Source organism: Monodelphis domestica, chromosome 2 (genome assembly GCF_027887165.1).
Source record: "Monodelphis domestica isolate mMonDom1 chromosome 2, mMonDom1.pri, whole genome shotgun sequence".
NCBI lineage: Eukaryota > Metazoa > Chordata > Mammalia > Didelphimorphia > Didelphidae > Monodelphis > Monodelphis domestica.
The window spans coordinates 103,985,030-104,005,441 of record NC_077228.1 but is presented as its reverse complement, the minus strand read 5'-3'; the positions used below and the strand labels follow the sequence as shown (position 1 = coordinate 104,005,441).

Here is a 20,412-nt window from a genome sequence, read left to right as displayed (position 1 = left end):
GAGTGTAGGGGGAGGGTACAGACTCCTTCATTCCCCACAACTTCGAGATACAATTCCCCAGCTCAGCACAGGGAACAGCAAGGCCAGTGAGGTTGGGAAAAAAGGGGGCGGACAAGGCACTCACCCAACATCTGACTGAAAAGCAGCTGCTCCAGGTCGCCCAGCACAGTCACCACAAGCTCGGGATCTACCTTGAGGAAGGCTCGCTCCTCCTGGCCCTTGCCAGCGGGTGCCGGTGGTGGTGCCCCCTTCTGCCCCTTGGCCTTGCTGGACAGAAGCTCGTCATCAGACTTGCTGTCATCGCTGACACCCGCCTCAGGGGCCTTGCTGAGGGGCTTCACCTCTGCATAGGGGCCCCGGGGGATTCGACTTGGCTTGCCCAGCCCCGGGGCCAGTGGGGCCAAAGGGGGCTTGGTTACCCCGCCAGGGGTCATCTTGGCCTGAAACAGCGAATGTTCCGATTTGGAGAGCGTTTTGGACATGAGGGGCGCCTCCCGGCCCTTGGACCCCCCTTTGCTGAAGCCCTTGGGCGTTTTGGCCATGTCGTCGCTCCACTGAGGCTCGTAGAGCTGCATCTTCTTCTCCGAGTCTGTCAGGAAGGAGAGGTTGGTGAGGGACTTCTGCTTGCGGAGGTTGGAGGCCGGCGGCGGGGGCCGACTGTCCACGCTGCCAGACTTGAAGACCTTCAGCTCTCCAGCGCCGGCCTTGGCCACCCCGCCGCCTGGAGGCTTGGCCCGCTTGGGCATCATGCTTTTGCCCTCGCCTGCCTTCTTTCCGAAGCCCCTGAGTTCGTCGGAGCCCTCGCCGCCGCTCAGTTCCACCTCGGGTTGCAGGCTCTTGAGGGAGGTGCCCAGCATCCTGCCCGCCAGGAACGCATTGAAGATCCGGGCGTCTGGAATCACGAAGGGAGAAGAGGAGGAGGAAGGAGAGAAAGGGGGAAGAAGAGAGGGGAGGGAGGGAGAAAGGGAGAGAACCAAGGGGCGCCGGAGAGAGGCGAGAAGAGGAGAACGACGAGGACAAGAGGAGGAGAGGATGGAAGAAAAAGAAAAGGAGGACGGGAGACAAGCGAAGGGGGAAGGTGGAGGAGGAGGAAGAGGAGAAGGAAAGGGAGGAAAGAAAAAACGAGGGGAAAAGAGAGAGAAGAAAAGAAGGCGGGAGAAGACGAGAAGGGGTGGAGAAGAGAAAGGGGTGGGGTAGTGAGAAACCAAAATAAAAATAAATAAAAAGATGGATGAAAGAGATGCCCAGCCCTCCAGTCGCTCCGAGTTCGATGCAGCCGCAGCAGGCAGGCGCACCGCGAGGACTGGGCTTTTCAAGCCTGGTCGCGGCCGGAGCTGCCTCTCCCAGCTGCTGTTGCTGCTGCTGCTGATACTTCGAGCGCTGTCAGCCCCTAGCTCCCTCACACCCCCGGCCAGCGCCCTCCCTCTGCCCGCCGCTGCAGCCGCGAGGAAAGATGCTCAGGGCTCGGAGCTCAGGAAGAGGGGAGGGGATTTAAAAAAAAAAAAAGGCGAAGGGGAGGGAGGTAAGAGTGAGCTCGAGAGGGCGAGCGAGCAAGCAAGCAAGAGAGAAATCTATTTCTGGCCCGGGGAGGGGGAGGTGTCGGCGAGCAGGGAGCCCGAGGGGCGGGGTAGGAGCGGGGAGGTGGTCGATAAGGGATCGGAACATTTTTTCTCACTGTTCCGCTGCCGAGAGACAGAAACGGCCACTGGAAGGCCAGCAGAGGCCAAGTCCTAGAGCTGCAGGAGACGCAGCCTCCCCCAGCCCCGTCTTTTGGCCGAGTCTGACTCCAGGAGGCAGGGAGATGGGGGGATGGTGGCTAGGGGGCAAGAAGAGGGCGGTGAAAAATGGGATCCGGAATCGGGGAGGGAGGGGACACTCCAGGGGCAAAAGAGTGAGAGAAGAAGGTTTCTGACCACTCGTGGCCTCCCCCATTTGCTAACCAGCCTCCCTACAGACCCCAGCTGAAGAGTCTTCTAAAAGCGTGAAAGGGGTTTGGGTCTGTTCTAGGACCTGGCAAGCAGCGTCAAGAGGCTAACAACCCGACCGCTGGAGCAGTAAAGGTCTCTTCCCATTCCCAGGCTAACTTCGGGACCCAGGTTTCCCTTCTGGGGGTGTCTGGTCTGGGAAGTCACGTCTTAGAGGGAAGGAGAGAGAGCCTAGGTGTGGTGCAGTCCAGCGCCCCTCCAGCCCCCTCCGTGAGGAGTCAGGTGAAGTGGGTAGGGGTGGGAAGGGAGAGCAGCTGGACTGTGGAGACCCCAATGCTCGGTCTAGGAAATCCGATGGGGACGGGGTGTTTATGGAGATCTGGAGGGTTTTTCGGAAAGCAGCAGCCAGCAGAGCCAAAAGTTCTGTTTGAATCAAACCGTAGATACCCCCTTTATGATAATCAATTTCCTTGATTTTTCTAGGTCTCTTGGCCTTGTGAAAAATGTCAGCTAGTCTTATGAGGTGAGGAACAATCAGGACCTCATGCCCATCCATGTCCAGATCACAGATGTGAGACTTTGGGAGCTGGGTGGGAAGGTGGTAAAAAATGAGATTAGGGAGGTCCAAGAGGCCAGCAACCTGACTTAATCGTATACCCTATGTTCAGGAGAAAGGGCATAATTGAAAGAAACACCCCACAGAGACTCAGTCTCAATTCTCTTCCTCTTATAGGTGGCCCTGGAATAGGGGAATGCCAGAGGTCCAGAAGAATCTGGGGCTGGAGAGGTAGAGGTGGTAAGAGAGGGCTCGCTTTCCTGACAGTAATTGCAAAGTCTTCTTTTCTTAAGTTGTTCATTCAATAGATGTTTATTAAATGCCTACTATGTGCCAAATATTGCCTCTAGGTCCTGGGACTCTGCTCTCTAATATCACCAAGTCTAGTAATCTCTCTGGGCCTCAGTTTATTTATCTGTAAAATGAGAGAGTTGACGTAAATGACCTCTAAATATGACCAAGTATAAATATAGAATCTATTTTATGATATTTAATATCACAGAATCCCAGAGTTAAAAGAGACCTCTGTTGTTATCTGGTCCAATATGCACCTGAAAAGGAGACCCTTCAAGTCCCTAGCATTCCAAGCTCTACTTGAACATCACTAGTGATGGGGAGCTCACTACCAGTCAAGGAAACCGATTGCCCTTTTGTACAAGGGTTAGGAAATTTTTAATTATGTATAACTGAACTCTATAATTCTTACCTATTGTACCTTCTGGGGCCAAGTAGAACAAATCTAATGGTTTTATCAGAAACTTAAACATTCAGTTAGAAGATTATTTTGTAAGAATTAATTTAAGTGGGAAGCATAGAGGAGAAGAGCAAAGGTAAATCAGAGGTTGCTGATAGGCTGGAGAACAAGCAAGTAATACATTGAGAAGACTTCTTGGAGGAAGAAGCTTTTAGATGCAATATAGCAGAGATGTATAGGGCATGGCAGGCAGACAGAGGCAGTTTGTTCTACCATCTATGGAAAAACATCATAGATAATGGCTCAGGAACTAGAGAGGGTAGACCAGACTAAAGAAATTGTAAGCAGGCTATGTGGCCTTAAGTGAGGGAGTGGAACAGAAAAGGAGTGGCCTAGGGTTTGGCAAGAGATGAGCTCAAGGAGGGAGGACACAATTTAGTTCTGTTTTTGTCATGTGTTAAGGTCGCTCATGGCACATAGGCACAAAGAGCAGGAAGGGACCTTAGAGATCATCAAGTTCAACTTCATTTTACAGATGAGGAAGCTTAGGGACAGTCACTTGACCAAAGCCTATAAGCAACAGTTTGTTGCCCAGTTAACATTTATTGAGCACTGAGGATATAGAAAGAGACAAAAGACAGTCCTTGCCCTCAAAGAGCTCCCAGTCAAATAGAGGAGACATCAAGTGAAAAAACATATATGATAAACAAGATAAAGAGGAAAAAAGTAGGAGGGAAGGCACTGGAATTAAGAGGAGCTGGAAAAGGCTTCCTGTAGAAGGTGAGGTTTTAGTTGGGACATAAAGGAAGTCAGGAAAGTCAGTAGGTGGAAATAAGGAGGATAATCGGAAGACTCAGAGGTGTTAGGGGTCAGTTCCTATCCAGTTTTTAATTTTCAGCATGAGCATTGACACCTCAGAAATTGTCAAATACTACAAATTGGGGCCTGCTTTATTTTTTTGTTGATTTCTAGACTTAAAGTGATTGAGAAATTGTTTAAAATGTAGATCAAACTTAAAATTGTATCCTGCCTATTTTTTGTTTTTGGAGAGTTGATTGTTAAAAAGATTTACCAGCATAGCATTAGTAAAGGGCATTATAGAATTACAGCATCTGAGTGTTTGAATCAGGTTAGGGACCTAAGAAATGTAATCTAACCATCTTATTTTACAGATGAGGAAATCAAAGCCCAGAGAGAATGACTGAATGGAGTACCTGGATAAGATCCCATGATTGGCAATGGCAGAGTCTCTAAAAAAAAAACCTCAAGTCTTTGAGGCAGCTAGGTGACTCAATGGATTAAGAGCCAGTCCTGGGGCTGGGAGGTCTAGGATTCAAATTTGAGTTCAGACACTTCCTAGTTTTGTGAACCAGGGCAAATCACTTAACCCCAGTTGTCTAACTCTTATCATTCTTCTGCCTTTGGAACCCATATTTAGTATTGATTCTAAGACAGAAAAGAAGGAAGGAAGGAAGGAAAGAAGGAAGGAAGGAAGGAAGGAAGGAAGGAAGGAAGGAAGGAAGGAAGGAAGGAAGGAAGGAAGGAAAGAAGGAAGGAAGGAAGGAAGAAGATTCAGACCCCCTTTTCTTCCAGGTTTTTTTTTTTTACTTTATGATCAGACCATAGGACAGCTAGGTGCCATAGCTGGGTCCTGAGTCAGGAAAATTCGTCTCTGTGAATTCAGATCTGGCCTCAAACACTTATTAGCTGGGTGACCCTGGGTTAATCTCTTAACCCTGTTTGCCTCACTTTTCTCATCTGTAAAATAAGCTGGAGAAGGAAATAGCAAACTACTACAGGATCCTTACCAAGAAAACCCTAAATAGGGTCACAGAAAGTCTGACGTGACTGAAAAGACAGAATGACAATGGTCAGACCACAGCTGAAGCCTTCTGTTCAATTCTGGGCAGCCTGCTTATGGAGGGCAGTGATGAACTAGGGAGCATCCATTCTAGGAGATGATTACTAGGATGGTGACCAGTCCTGAGATCATGCCAAGGGCTGATTGAAGGGATTAGGGCTGTTTGGTTTGGAGAAAAGACTTCAAGGGCTCATGATGGCTATCTCCAAGTATTTATAGAAAGCACACAGAAGTGGGGTTGGACTGGTTCTGCTTGGGAGCAAGGGGTAGAAGCTATGAAGTAGCAAATTTCAGTTTAATGTGATAAGAGAAGCTGCTAAAAAGTGGAATGGCCTGCCTCCAGAGGTAATGCATCACTCCTGCACCCCACACTGGAAGTCTTCCAGCAGAGGCTGGAGAATCATTTCTCACAAAAGGGGAAGAAGGGAATCTTGTGTAGTTAGATGTTGGATTAGATGATGTCTGAATTTTCTGCTGATTTGAGGTTCTGTGGTCCTGAGATGAACCTGGAAAGGTTTTTTTGAAGTAGGAAATTTCACAGGCACTTAGTTGATTCAATGGATCAAGAGTCAGGCCTAGAGATAGAGGGTCCTGGGTTCAGATTTGGCCTCAGACACTTCCTGGCTGTGTGATCCTGGGCAAGTCACTTAATTCTGTTTGCTCCAGTTTTCTCATCTGGAAAATGAGTTAGGGAAGGAAATGGCAAACCATTCTAGTATCTTTGCCAAGAAAACCCCCAAGTGGGGTCAGGAAGAGTTGAGACCATGACTGAATAAGAACAACAATCCTAGGAGAGAGTGACCCCAATAAATGTTAGAAGTGTGGTGTTTCAGGACCCTATACAGGTCAGTTCTGAAGTCTTAGAGTTACTTTCTTTTACAGTATATTTCTTCACTTTATAAACAACTAGAAGTTAAGTCTCAAACTGTCAAAAGTCTTTATGCCAGGGGTAGGTGGGTGGCTCAGTAGACTGAGAACCAGGCCTAGGGACAGGTGTTCCTGGGTTCAAATCTGGCTTCAGACACTTCCTAGCTATGTGACCCTGGGCAAGTCACTTAATGCCAATTGCCTAGCCTATGCCATTCTTCTACTTTAGAACCAATACACAGTACTGATTTTAAGATAGAAGGTAAGGGTTTTTATTTTTTTTAAAGTCTTTATACCCACAGAGCCACATAAAAGCCATTTCATATATCCCTCAGCTTCCACACAAAACGAGACCCAACACAGCTCAGTTCAAGTGGGTTTGCCTACCATTCTTAAATCTTTCTGAACAACGAGGTCTCAAGACTTTCCTTGGACATCTAGTCTAGAATTTACCAGGGTCAAGGAAGTTCCTTTCGTAGTCTAGTCCAAATCTCTCCAGCTGCAATTTAAGTCCCATTCTCATTTAGATCATAGAGGTAATGGAGAGGAAACTTTAACCTCTCTCTGAGACTCTTTCTCTCCTTTAGAGTCCCATTTTACAAAACTCCATTTTTGGAGTCTTGATTTTGTTCTAGGTCAACGGGGATGCGGCAAGGAATCATCCCTCCTCGAAGCCTGCTACTCCAAGCCTTCAGACTAACCAATGAGCCCTCAGCACAGCTTCTATACTCCTTCCCCACCATGCTTAGCTCCTTCCTTTGGGAAGGAACAGTATTTCTTTTTTGAACTTATGAGTGTGTTACAGGGGTTGTAGTGTGTACAAGGTAAAGGGTGCACTGCTACTTTGTTGTTGCTCAGATGATATTTCAGTCATGACTCCCTTTGGGGTTTTCTGGGCAAAGATACTGGAATGGTTTGCCATTTCCTTCTTTAGCTCATTTTATAAATGAGGAAACTGAGGCAAACAGGGTGAAGTGACTTGTCCAGGCTCCCACAGCCAGGAAGTATCTGAGGCTGGATTTAAACTCAAGTCTTCTTGACTCCAGGTCTGGTGCTCTATCCGCTGAGCCATCTAGCTGCCCCTCTCTGCATTCATACTTATGAGATCACAAAATGGAAACATTTAATATAAACTCAACTGTTTCCTTGATTGTGAAAGGCAGGAATGGGGATAAGGGTGGATGTTTGACTGGGTTCCCAAATTTTGTTTTGCAACCACTCTCAGGGAAGGGAAACAGTTTCCCAAATGTTGACTCACCCCTAGTCTGAGCTCAGTTCATCCATGAGCAGCTCCCTATTGGTTTTCTGCATTGCTGGGATATTAGGGAGACTTGCAGGGGTAGCAGTGGGCACAGGGGACAGGACTCCTGCCCTCATAGAATTTGTGGTCCAGTAGGGAGGACAATACACCTATCAAATGGAGATAGTGGTAGTCTACATATCCAGTCCAATTCTCTCCTTCTGGGCCATATTCCAGTATTGTTTAGAAAAGCATTGTGCTTTTACAATCACTGTCTCATTTGAGCCTTATAACAATCCTTGGAGGTAAGCGCTATGATTATCTCCACTTTACAGATGAGGAAACTGAGGCAGACAGAAATTAAGTGACTTGCCCAGAGTCACACAGTCAGTAAAAATCTGAGGTCAGATGTGAATTCAGGTCTTCCTGACTCCAGGCCTGGTGAGGACTCTATCTATTGTACCACCTAGATGAATGTCCAGAACTTATTATCTTTTTCATCAAACCTTTAACCTCTCTGAACTTTACTATTACTGTTAAGGACATTCCCATATTCTTAACTGCCCAGGCTCAGAACCTCAGTGTCACTTATCCTCCTCTTCTTGCTCTTGCTCATACAACAGAGTAAATCAGCTACCAAATCTGGTCATGTATACCCCCCCCCCCACCACCACCACCCCTTTCCCCACTCATTCAGTCACTTCCCTAGTTCAGATCTTCATTGCCTTTTCCCTGGACTGTTGAAATAGACACCCCACCCTTTCCTGCTCTCTTTCTCCTCTCCCTCCCTCCCTCCTTGTCTTTCTTTCTCTTCCTTCTCCTGCTCCCCTTTAACTCTTACCTTCTTTCTTAGTGCCGATTCTAAGACAGAAGAGAGGCAAGAATTAGGCAATCAGGGTTAAGTGACTTGCCCAGGGACACACATCTAGGAACTGTTTAAGGCTACATTTGAACCCAGGTCTTTCTGACTCCAAGCCTGGTGCTCTATTCATTGTGCAACCTAATTGCCCCTTAGAATAATCTTCTTACTGGTCTCTTTGCCTCCAGTATCTATCCATTCTCATCTATACTCCACTCATCTGCTAAAGTGATTTTCCTAAAGCACAGATCTACCTTACTCCAATTGTAGTGGCCCCCTCTTGCCCCCAGGATCAAATATAAAGTCTTTAAAAGTCTTCATAACCTGACCTCTTTTTTTCCCTTTGCCCTTTTGATCTTTTTGATCTGCTTTCCCATATACACTTTACATTCCAGCCTATATAAAATTACTTGTTGTTCCTTGCAAACCCTACTCCCTTCCCTACCTTCTTACCTTAGGACTGGCTCCCTTCCTTGATGGGAAAGTGCTCTCTCCTCACCTCTGCACTTTACTTTCTCCCAGACTTTCTTTCTTCAAGCATTAGCTCATATCTCACCTTTACAAGAAGCCTTTGAACTCCTAGTGAGGAAATGCCTTCTACCAAGGTAGTTGGGCAACTGCTCTGATAGATTGTATTGGAGAGTAGCCTGGAATATTGGGAAATTAAAGGACATATCCAGAGTTGCACAGCCATTGTGTGTCACAAGGGGGGCTTGAACCCAGGACTTCCTCACTCAGGGGCCAAACCAATACCTACCATGCCGTGATGCTTCTCTCAATGAACGTGATTCAGAGAACCAAGTGGGCAAATCCCAAAACCTGCAGAGGGGTTATGTGATGGGATAATAATAAAATAAAAACATAACCAACAAGAAGCCTTTCCAGGTCCTTTCGGGGCTGTTGCCTTCCTCTCTGTGATTATCCCCCATCTTTTCTGTGTATATTGTTTGGTTGTTGAGTCATTTTCAGTCATGTCTGACTCTTCCAGACTCCATTTGGGGTTTTCTTGGCAAAGACACTGGAGTCATTTGCCATTTCCTTCTGCAGTTCATTTTTTAGATGAGGAAACTGAAGGAGAATGTGACACACAACTAGTGTCTTAGGTTAGATTTGAACTCAGGTCTTCCTGGCTCTAGACTTAGCACCAACTAGCTGCCCATATCTTGTACATACCTAATTATTCACATGTTGTCTTCTTCATCAGAAGGTAAGCTACTTAAGGGCAGGGAATGTTTTTTGCCTTTCTCTGTGTAGTCACCACTTAGCAGAGGGCCTGGTGTAAATGGATGATTTATACTAAATTGTTATTGATTAACAGTAATTGATTAATAGATGCTTGTTGAATAACTTGGGTTCTACGTTGGAGGCACAGCCAGGGGAAAGTCAGATACTACAGTGTCTCCATGATTGGTGGGAGGTGAGGGGAAGATGGCTTGGAATTTTTAAAATGATCAATGGATTAAAAAGAGGGCATGCTGGGAGAAACTAAGGCATTAAGTCCTTATTGGGAAGGAAATGGTATCCCAGATGTAAGGAGGGAGCATGAGGAAGGCCCTGGGGGTCAGAGATGAAAACAAATTAGAAACAATGAGGCTTTGTAATAAGGTCAGGGGAAACTAGCCAGACTTGGGTAGATTTTTGAAGCTCCAGAACCTTCCAGTTAGGCCCTGGGCAGATAGTGTTGTTAACACTCTGAAGGTTCTCTCCATACCTCCTGCACAGTTTGTGAATTTACTCTTTTCCTGTGTAAATAAACCCTTCCTAAACTAGGTCTCAGCTTCAGGGAAGAGAAGGTGAAAAAATGGGGTTAGAAGAGAGGGTGGCTATGGGGACAGGAAGCATCTGGAATGGGATTTAGGGGTACAGGAATAGGGAACAGGGGACAAAGCCAGAGAAAAGTCTGCAAGTCACTGGACCTCTCCACCTTAGTTTTCTCATCTATAATTAGAACTGGAAGAGACCAAAGAGCTATTTTACAGATAAGGAAACTCAGACCCAGAGTAGATGATTTGCCTGGGCTCACACAGTGATTGCTAGTAGAATAGGCCAGGAACCCAGGTCTCCAGGTTTCCTGATCATTATTCCTGGAACTCTTTCTCCTCTGGTGATAAAAATATCTGCCCCACTCACCAGATGGCTTTGAAGATCACCCGAGACAATGTATTTAAAGTGCTCTGAAAACATGAAAACACTGTAGAAACAGCAGTAACACTGTATACATGCTATTATGATTAAGACTCATCAGAGTTTGGGGCAGCTAGGTAGCACAATATTTAGATTTCCAGGCTTGGAGTCAAGGAGGTCCTGGGTTCGAATTTTATTTCAGACACTTCCTAGCTGTGTGACCCTAGACAAGTCATTTAACCCCATTGCCTAGTTCTTGCCACTCTTCTGTTTTGGAATTGATACTAAGACAGAAGGTAGGAGTTTTAGATTAAAAAAAAAAAAAGATTGGTCAAGGACTTTAATCCAGTAATGGGAGCCACAGAGTCAGGTTCTGTTCTTAATTATGATCTGTATTTTCCTGGAGAAGCAATGGGTAGATTACTGTGTTGCCCATAATATGCTTTGCCTGTCCCCCTTTTTATTATCATGGCTTCTCACACCTTGGGAAAAAACCCATGGTCCTTTGTCTTGAAGGTGGTCAGCAGTGTGCCCTAGCCTGAGGTCATGTGCTGTAGAAGATGTGATTCCAAAGTAGGAGATTCCAAAGCAGGGGACCTCAACAGCATCAGGAAGAAGCTAGAAAAGTCACTTAACCTCTCTGACTCAGTTTCTTTATCTGTAAAGGAGTTGGAGTAGGTGAGCTCTAAGGTTGCTTCAGCTCCAGATTGCATGGTATTGATCTTTTCCTATGTTCCCTTCCCTTCTTTCTCCTTTCCTTTCTTCTCCCTTCCCTTCTCCTCTTCTCTCTTCTCTTTTCTTCTTCTCACTTTCCCTCTCCTCGCTTCTCTTCTCTCTTCACCTCTCTCCTCCTCCCCTTCTCTGACCTTCTCCTTCTAACTCTTCCCCTATTCCCCTTCATCCCTCTGAGTCTCCTCCCAAACTATACCCAGGGCTTTTGCTTTCCTTCATCTTCACAACTCCTCAAATCCAGATTCCTCCAAGAAATCCTCTTGAACTAAAATGAGAGAGGTCAGCACCTTCCCCTTTGCCTCATCCCTGGACTTGTTCCTTATCCCATGAAGCTGAGATATGCCTTGAATAGCCATTCTGTTGATGTGTTCAAGCCTGATCCATTTGTCTGTTCTTTGTGTCTCTATTGGCACTAGCCAGAAATTCTTGAAGGACCTTGACAGTTTCACAGTGCTGCTCCTTTAAATATTCATCTCAGCATCTTGGAACTTTCCGACACTCCCTAAAGCGACCTCTCCCTTCTCGGGCTCTTTTTATATTCCTTTCACATCCCCAGAGTATCCCACCATCCTCCACTGCAGTGGGAGCATTTGCTGCCGTGGCAACAGCCATCCCAGCATCAGTCAATAAAACCTGCTAGGGGTTGTGTGCAGAAAGCCTCCTCTAGCTAGTACTAAAAAGAGAGGGACCTGCCCCCTTAGAGCACATACCCGACTCCCGACCCAGCCCAGGATCCTTCCCATCGCTGCGCCCTCCCACACCTCATTCTCTGCAGACCCAGCAGGACAGAAAGGGGAGCGAATGGTTCATTGAAGAAAGACTTGTGGCCGTGGGGCAGACCATCTAATGGGGAGGGGAGAGGGGTGTAGGATGACAATGTGGTGATGTCAGTGACCATTGTCTGAGGTAGTCAGACCCAGCCCAGTTTTTCTGGGGGGAGGGGAAAGAGGCCGGCCCCTTGGGGATTTAGAAGCCCCAGTCCCCTCCTCAAAGCAATGGCACTGTCACCCCATTCTCCTCCCACCCAGTGTAATGGTAGCTTCTAGAGAGGGCTTGTACCAAGGGGAAATTGGAAACTCAATTAGCAATTAGAGGCCAGAAGGCTGAGGGGGGTGGGGGGGGTCCAGCCTGTCACTCTTCTCCTCTTACAGTTAAGAAACAGGGATGCCATGTGGTTTCACAGCCCTGAGCCTGTGACCTGAAAGTGACCTTAAGGGCCATCGAATCCAAACCCTTCATTTAATAGATTAGGAAACTGAGGGGTCAGTGACTTGCCCAAGATTACAAGGCATGTTTGGACCAGGGCATCCGACATTTTTTGAGCTGCCCTGGATCTTAGAGATTACCTAGTCAATTTCCTCTTTTTTCCAGATGAGGAAACCAAGGGGTCAGTGACTTGCCCAAGATTACAAAGCATGTTTGCTCCAGAGCATCCGACATTTTTTGAGCTGCCCTGGATCTTAGAGATTACCTAGTTTCCTCCTTTTTCCAGATGAAGAAACTGAGGTTTCCTCATGTACAGAGGTATAGTGATTTGTCCAAGGCCACAGAGGCAGGAAGCAGCAGAGTATCAGTGACCTACGGGGTTGAGACATTTCTGATTGTACAATAGGATCTGGGAATGGAGTGGGCACTAGAAGGGAGAGCATGAAACTGATAGACCTTTCCATCCCTGCTGATCTTGAGAGATAAGAATGATAATAACTCATTTCTATAAAATTGTACAATTTATAAACCTCAGGAAAATGGAGGTCTTAATATTTATGCTACCTACCTCACAGGGTCATGGTGAAGGATGCACTCTGAAAGCCTTATGGTGCTCTGCAAAGGTAAGCTAATATTCTACTAACGAAGCACTTTCCTCACAGCCACTCATTCTCAGCCCCATTTTTCATATGAGGAAACAGATTCGGAGACGTTAAGTGACAGGCAAGGTCATATAACTATTAATGATGGAGCCTAGCCTTGAACTTCCCCCTCTGGTGTGCAAGAATGTGGATTTCCTGTCCGGAATGTACTCCTTTACCCTCTCCTTCTTTCAAAGCTTAGCTTACCCACTACCTCCCCTCTCCCCTTAGTCTCTGGTGCTTCCTCTCCATTCTCAATTCAATTGTTGCTTTCAGCCATGTCCAACTCTTCAAGACCCCATTTGGGGTTTTCTTGACAAAGAGACTGGAGAGGTTTGCCATTTCCTTCTCCAACTCATTTTATAGATGAGGAGGCAAACAGGGTTAAATGACTTGGCCAAGGTCACACAGCGAGGAAGTGCCCATTAAAAAAAACACACCCAACACCTTATAGTCTTAAAGAGTTGGGTAGAGCACTAAGAGGTTGGTTATGTGACTTGCCCAGGGGTCCCACAGCCCGTAAGTGTCAGAAGCTGACTTTGAACTCAGCTCCAAGGTCAGCTCTCTTTCTTCTATGCTACGCTATTTCTCTATAGAGAATAAATATAAAGTAATTGATGGGGCATCTAGGTGGCACAGTGGACAGACTGCCAGACCTAGAGTCAGAAAGATCCATCTTCCTGAGTTCAAATCTGGCTACAGATACTAGTTGTATGACCTTGGGGACAACACTGAACCCCATTTGCCTCAGTTTACTCATCTGTAAAATGAACCGGAGAAGGAAATAGTAAGCCACTCCAGTCTCTGCTCAGAAAACCCCAAATGGGGTCACAAAGAATCTGATATGACTGAACAACACCTGCTTTTTGTTTCCTCAAGTTTAATAATAACAGTGGTTGTAATGAAGTGTTTTACAAATTACTAACTCGTTTTAGATTCTAATGTTGAGGTAGGTGCTATTATTATTCTCTTTTTGTGGATGAGGAAATTGAGGCAAAAAAAGAAGTGACTTGCCTAGGGTCATATATTCAGAGGTCAAATCTGAACACAAGTCTTCTTGATTTCTTGAAAGTAGTTGCTTTCTCCCAGGATTTCTCCCAATCTAACTTTCTTCATGCCACATGCCAATCAGCTGGCATTAACTGAATCCAATACTTATTATGCATCTAGTGCCCTGCCAGGAACATGCTTGGTGCTTCCCCAGCTCCAGCTCTCCTTAAGGTAGATAAATCCCACATCCCAACATCTTATCCTTCTTTTACTGTCCCCAAGCAAAGGCCAGGTCAAATCATGTCCCTTCCTGCTTTAAAAACCAGGCTCAAAATTTACCATCTTAGAGAAGCTGGGTGGCTCAGAGGCTAGAAAGCCAGGTCTAGAGGTGGAAGATCCTAGGTTCAAATCTGGCCTCAGATACCACTTAACTCTGTGACCCTGGACAAGACATTTAATCCTAACTGCCTAGCCCTTACTGCTCTTCGGCCTTGGAACTAATCCTTAGTATTGATTCTAGATGGAAAGTAAGAGTTAACAAATTTTTTACCTCCTCTTTAAAGCTAATTCTATCTAGCTCCCTACAGTCACATCCTGCATTAATTATTCTAGCATCTAGAGACACAATTCATGTCTTTGGGTTTCTGTTATTTGTGCCTGGGCTTGTGTATTTTATCTTCCCCCATTAGGTGGATGGATGGGTGTCTTGCTCCCCAAAAGCTGAGACTGCATGTCCCTCAGTAGAACAGGAGCTCTGGGAGGGCAGGGAGCAGGTGGGAGTTTCCTGAAGTCAGGGAAGAGAAGGCACTTAAAAAATGGATAAAGGGGTAGGTTCTTGCATCTGGCCCCTATTTTATTTGTACCACTTGTCTCCTGTCAGGACAGGAAAGGGAAATAAAAATCATGGGATTCAGAGCAAGAAAGCACCTCCTGCTGCTGGGATCTTATTAGGGTCCCTACCCTCCCCTCAAATTTAGGACTCCTGGGATCCAGCCCCAACATAGCCTTTCCTCCAGCTCTTTTCTGCTCCCAAGGGAGCTGCTTGGGGTGGAGGGGGGGGGGGATAGCATACAAATTCATCAGGCAGTTGGGATGACTGCAATGCCACCAGCAAAATCTTGTCAAGAGGATGAGGCACTCTGCTGTCACTGTATTTCTCTTCTGACAAGGGAAAAGGGGTGTTTGGCAGCAGTAAAGATGGGGGTTGGTAGATAGCAGCCACCTCGCAGGAGGGATAAGTAAAAATCCTCTTCCTCCATGCATCTGTCCTGAGAATGGCACGTGCGTGAGTGCCCAGGTTGTAAAGGGCTTGAAAAGCCCCACAGAAATTTTACATTGATTTATTTTTATTTTAATATTAATTCTGTTAAAATAATTTTATTAACATATAATTTATTACATTTGTATTTTTATATTGGGTTAGAGATCACCTAGTCCTACTTCCCCTCTCCCCTTTTTTAAACCTCCTACCTGCTGTCTTAGAATCACTACTGTGTATTGGTTCCAAGGCAGAAGAATGGTAAAAGGCTAGGTAATGGGGATTAAGTGACTTGCCCAGGGTCATACAACTAGAAAATGTCTAAGGCCAGATTTTAACTCAGGATGTCCCTTCTCTAGGCTGGGTTCTCTATCTACTGAGCCACTTGGCTGCCCCTCAATTTGTTCCTTTTACGGAAGAGGAAACCAAGTCCTAGAGAAGGGATTGAGTTGTCCAGGTCCCCACAGGTAGTAAGTATGTGATTGAGCCAAGGTTGAAACTCAGGTTTTCTCACTCCAAATTCAATGTTCTTTTCCCTACCCTGCACTGTATAGAGTGTCCCTGACTTTTCTAAAACCTCGAGCACTTTGTCATATGGGAATGCTTCTGGGGTTAATCCAAAGTACTATCCCATCTGCTTCTATGGACTTTTACTTGTTTATTCCCCTCACTTACCTGCTGGTATATTAATCTCTCTTCCCTCTAGCCTTCCCCTTGTCCAGAGGCAGCTAGCAGAGTTTGGAAGACCAGCTTCAAACTGCTTATTAGCTGTGAGATCCTGGGCAAGTCATTTAACTGCTGTTTGCCTCAGTTTCCCAAACTATAAAATGAGAAAAATACTAGCTCCTTCCTCAAGAGGTTTTAAGGATTGAATGTGATAACATTTGTGGAGAAGAAAAACACTTAGCTTAGTGCCTGGAACACAGCAAGCACTATGTAAAAGGCTTAATCCTTTCACTTCCCTCTTCCTCCCCTCTTGGGTCTGTTAGGTTGGAAACACCCTGAAGTCAAGAACTATAATCATACCTAACAAGACTTTAGGCTTGGTAAGTATTGATTCATTAGGTGGCATGGTGTATAGAGGGCTGAGCCTGAAGTCAGGAAGACTCTTCTTGCCTGGTTCAAATCTGGCTTCAGACACTTACTGTGTGACTCTGGACAAGTCATTTAATTCTAGTTGCCTCAGTTTCCTCAGCTGTAAAATGAGCTCGAGAAGGAAATGGCAAACCAAACCAGTTATCTCTGCCAAGAAAACTCCAAATGGAATCACAGAGTTGGATGAGGGTCGAGGGGAAGCACTGATGGCTCTGGGGGCTGGGCTGTAGAGGAGGCAGTGTCAGACATGACAGAACAGGAAGTATTGATTGACTGACTGTAAATCAGGGATAACTAGGGACCAAGGAAGGTGAGTGGTTTGCTTATATCCTGAGCCTGGGTTGGGTCATTGAGACATTCCAGCTTGGGCTCTGGCTGGAATCTCATTGGAAACACTGGAATTCCAGATGGATCCCCGCCATAATCCCACCTTGAGATTTCTTTTGCAGAAGCTTCTAGCTGTTGGTTCACATTAATTTTCACCATCTCTAAGGTAGGTGGAAATATTCTATTGCTTAAAATGACATTCCCCCAATTTTCTAGTTTAAATTAAAGCATAACATGTATTACTCTGTAATTTAGGACTGGGTAGCCATTAGAAAAAAGCATTTTCCTCATCTCCCTCCACAGGCAAGAGGGCCCAGACAAAAGTAGAGCATAATTTTTTAAAAGGTCCAGAGAGGGCAAATGATCCATTCCTCAGCCCACAGTGGGGCCAGGAGCAGAACCTCCATCTCCCAAAAAGAATAAAGTCCATCCCTGGACAAGTTATCCCTCCTTAAGCCCTGGGGCTGGGAAAGGAAGAAGGGGTCCTTCCCTCCTGGGATTTCCTTTCTCTGGCTTTTAGAATTTTTAGGGGGAACAGGTGGTGGCTGCTTCCTTTCCAGAGCTGTTTCCCACAGAGTAGGGGGATTACAAGAGGAGGCGTACCCCAGAGGTGGGTGGAGGGGAGCAGAGCAGCAGCAGACAGCTGGGTGTAGCTGGCTCCCAGACTGGAGGAAAGTCAGGAAGAGGGATTCCAGCTAGAAGTCTGGTCCAGGCGAGGGCTGCAGGAGTGATGTCAGGCTGTCTTTTTCCGCCATGCTAGCCTGCTTCCTCCCCCTGTCTTGAATACCCTCATTTTCTACCATAAGGTCTTCATTTCTTTTTGAGGTGACATGCACCTGAAGTGGATAAAACACTGGGTTTGGGGTCAGGAAAACCTGAGTTTGAATCTTGCCCCAGACACTTATTTCTTCAGTTGTTTCAATCGTCCAACACTTCATGACCCCATTTGGGGGTTTCTTGGCAGAGATACTAGGAGTGGTTTGTCATTTACTTCTCCAGCTCATTTTACAGATGAGTAAATTGAGGCAAACTGTTAAATGATTTGCCCAGGCCACACAGCTAATAAATAGTTGAGGCTAAATCTGAACTCAAGTCTTCATGACTTCAGAGACAATTCTATCTATTAAATCATCTAATTGCCCCAGACATTTACTAGTGCCTAACCCTGGGCAAGTGGCTTAACCTCTTTCAGCCTCAGTTTCTTTATCTATAAAAAGGGATAAAATGGCACCAATTGAATAAATTTGTCTAAATATGAAATAATATATGCAAAACATTTTTCAAAACTTAAAGTGATTCGTAAATGTGAAATATTGTTATTATGATTTTGTTGTGAAGCCCGCCTTACTTTATCTCAAAGCAGATTGTTCCATCTTTGACTCTTGCTTAGACTTATTGTAATAACCTCCTAATTGGTTTCCTTCTCAAAAGTCATTCCCCTCTCCAATTTATCCTCCACCTTAGCTTCCAAAGTGATTTTCATCCTCTCAATCAAACTCTGAGCCGTGTGTGTGTGTGTGTGTGTGTGTGTGTGTGTGTGTGTGTGTGTGTGTGTGTGTGTGTGATCTTGTATAGCCCTAAATATGTAACTGTCATTTTCCCTGAGAAAATGTAGACCCCTTCAGGGCAGGGACTTTCATTTTGGTCTTGGTATCCCCATCATTTAGCCTAACACTTACTAGTTGATTGATTCATTGACCTTTTTCCTCAGTTGAACAATTTGCTGCTTATCTTCCCTCCTTTTAATAGGGAAATTGCTTTGAGATCTGTAGCAAAGTAGTGAGTTTTTTCTCTCCTTTCTCGTCTGGGAAAAGGAGAATCAGGATCTCCTTTTGCAGCAAGGATTACTCTTAATATCTTCCTTCTAAAACCACACGGCCCATATTCCCTGGTCTCAGAGAAAAGCTTTGTCAAAGTCAGGGCCCCTTGTGGCTAATGGGGATTCAGTTCTCCTGACCACATAGATATCTATTAAAGGATTGGGTTTGGGGAGTTTGATTGTTTTAATTTTTTTTCTCACTGGTGAAGGGGTGGGTAGTGAGATGGTCAGGTAACTTTAAAAAATTGTTCAAGAATAAAATAATAATTTTTTAAATAGCAGAAGGATAGTAGAAGTTCAGGGCCAAGAGTATAGAAACATGGAAAATTATGGTTGAAGAGAACCTAGAGATATTTGATTCCAACCTATTGATTTAAAAAAATCCTTATTTCAGTGGTGGTGGTAGTAAATCATGAATCATGTAATCATGGAAAAAATTTTCTAAAAAAAAAAAAGGGGGGGAAAATCTTATTGTCCATCTTAGAATCAATACTAAATATTGGTTCCACATCAGCAGAGTGGTAAGGGCTAGGCAACTGGGGTTAAGTGACTTGATCAGGGTCATACAAGTATCTGAGGTCAAATCTGAATTCAGGATCTCCGGTTTCTAGGCCTGGTTCTCTGTCCACTGACCTACATAGCTGCCCCTTAATCCCCTCTTTTAAAAGAGGTGTAAATTGAAGTCTAGTAAAGGGAAGCAATTTTCTTAAAGTCACCCAATTTTTAAAAGGCTAAGGAGAGTCAGTTTTATCTTCCTCTTTCTACACAGATATGTCCGGACTTGGTTATAGCCCTTCTTGTTTTGTTCCCTGATATATCTGAGACATTCCTCCCCAAGCACACTGAAGGGCAGGGCATGGATCTTCACTATCTGGTCTTCAGTGGTCCTGGCTGAAATGAGTTCATCTGAATTATAGTTACTCAATGATTCAATCAACAATCATTTATTGTCAGGTATTACAGTAGGCACTGGGGGTACAAAGACAAATCAGCTCGTGTTTCATTAGAGGATACCATCCATTGATTTAAAAACATTTATTAAGCTCCTACTGTGTGCCAAGCACTGGGTATAGAAAAAGAGGCAAAAGACAATTCTTCCCTTGAGGAACTTACAATATGACAGGAGGGAAGACAACAAGCAAATATATATATATATATATATATATATATATATATAAATAATACACACAGGATAATTAGGAAATAACATAAGGAAAACATTGGAATGAAGAGGGGTTGGGGAAGGCTTTGTATTATAGAAGGCACATTTAGTTGGGATTTATAGGAAGCCAGAGAGGTCAGGAGGCAGATTGGAGGAGGGACAGTGTCCTAAACCTGGGGGACAGTCAGAGAAAATGCCTGGAATTGAGAGATGGAGTATATTGTTCATGGAATAGCCAGCAGCCTAGTACCACCGTATTGAAGAGTACTTGTTGCAGAGTAGGTCAAAGGCAGGAGGGAGCTAAGTTATGAAGAGCTTTGAATGCCAAACAAGGCATTTTGTATTTGATCCTGGAGGCAACAGTGAACCATTGAAGTTTTTTGATCTGATTAGTCCCATGTTCTAGGCAAATCACATTGGTGAATGAATGGAAGATAGCCTGGAGAAGAGAGAGTCTTGAGAAGGGTACACCCACCAGCAGGCTCATCTTGGGTGTGAGGTGATGAGAGCCTGCTCTAGAGGGGTGGCAGGGATCAGAGAAGGGAAGGGAACTACTTTTGAGAGATGCTTCAAAGGTGAAGTTGGCAAGACTTGGCAGCAGATTGGATATGGAGGGTGAGGGATAATGAGGAGTTGAAGATGACAGCCAGGTTTATCACTCAACATGCCTGAGAGCCTGGGGGGATGTTGTCCTCAAAAGTTATGGGGAAGGTAGGAGGGTGGGGAAGGTTTGGGGGGAAAATCATGAGTTTGGGTTCAGACATATTGAGTTTAAGATGTCTACTGAATATCCAGTTTGAAAGGTCTGAAAGACAATTTGGAGATGAGTTTGGAATAGGATAGGAAGACTTGAGAATTGCTGTTATGGAGATGGTAATTAAATCCACCAGAGCTGATGAGATCATCAAGTAGAGTACTACAGAGGGAGAAGAGAAGAAGGTCCAGGGCAGAGGCAACCTTGAGGAACATCTATGTTTAGAGGAATGATCTGGAGGAGGATCTACCCAGGAGACAGAGAAGGAGTGGTCAGATAGGTAAAAGAAGAACCAGGAGAGA

The 20,412-nt window shown here is 45.2% G+C and overlaps 1 protein-coding gene and 1 long non-coding RNA gene across 16 annotated transcripts in view; one reads left to right on the top strand and one right to left on the bottom strand.

Annotated features, from left to right (window-relative positions):
* Positions 1–20,412, bottom strand: part of NAV1 (neuron navigator 1) — a 369,462-nt gene that overhangs the window by 203,330 nt on the left and 145,720 nt on the right. For 7 of the 9 annotated variants that reach the window (XM_056815718.1, XM_056815720.1, XM_056815722.1 and 4 more), the window contains one exon: positions 125–892. The exons of the other annotated variants lie outside the window; for them this stretch is intronic. In XM_056815718.1, the coding sequence (XP_056671696.1) occupies positions 125–892 (768 nt within the window). The remainder of the gene's footprint in view (positions 1–124; positions 893–20,412) is intronic. 9 annotated transcript variants of the gene reach the window in all.
* The window catches only part of LOC103093828 (uncharacterized), a 125,726-nt gene that overhangs the window by 97,526 nt on the left and 7,788 nt on the right, over positions 1–20,412 (top strand). For 5 of the 7 annotated variants that reach the window (XR_001627818.2, XR_001627811.2, XR_001627819.2 and 2 more), the window contains 5 exons: positions 2,409–2,448; positions 2,659–2,721; positions 12,640–12,687; positions 15,943–15,999; positions 16,456–16,541. This is a non-coding gene — a long non-coding RNA (uncharacterized LOC103093828). Of the gene's footprint in view, positions 1–2,408; positions 2,449–2,658; positions 2,722–12,639; positions 12,688–15,942; positions 16,000–16,455; positions 19,370–20,412 lie in introns of those variants that run through there. The other 2 variants (XR_008916153.1, XR_008916152.1) reach the window with 2 other exon arrangements.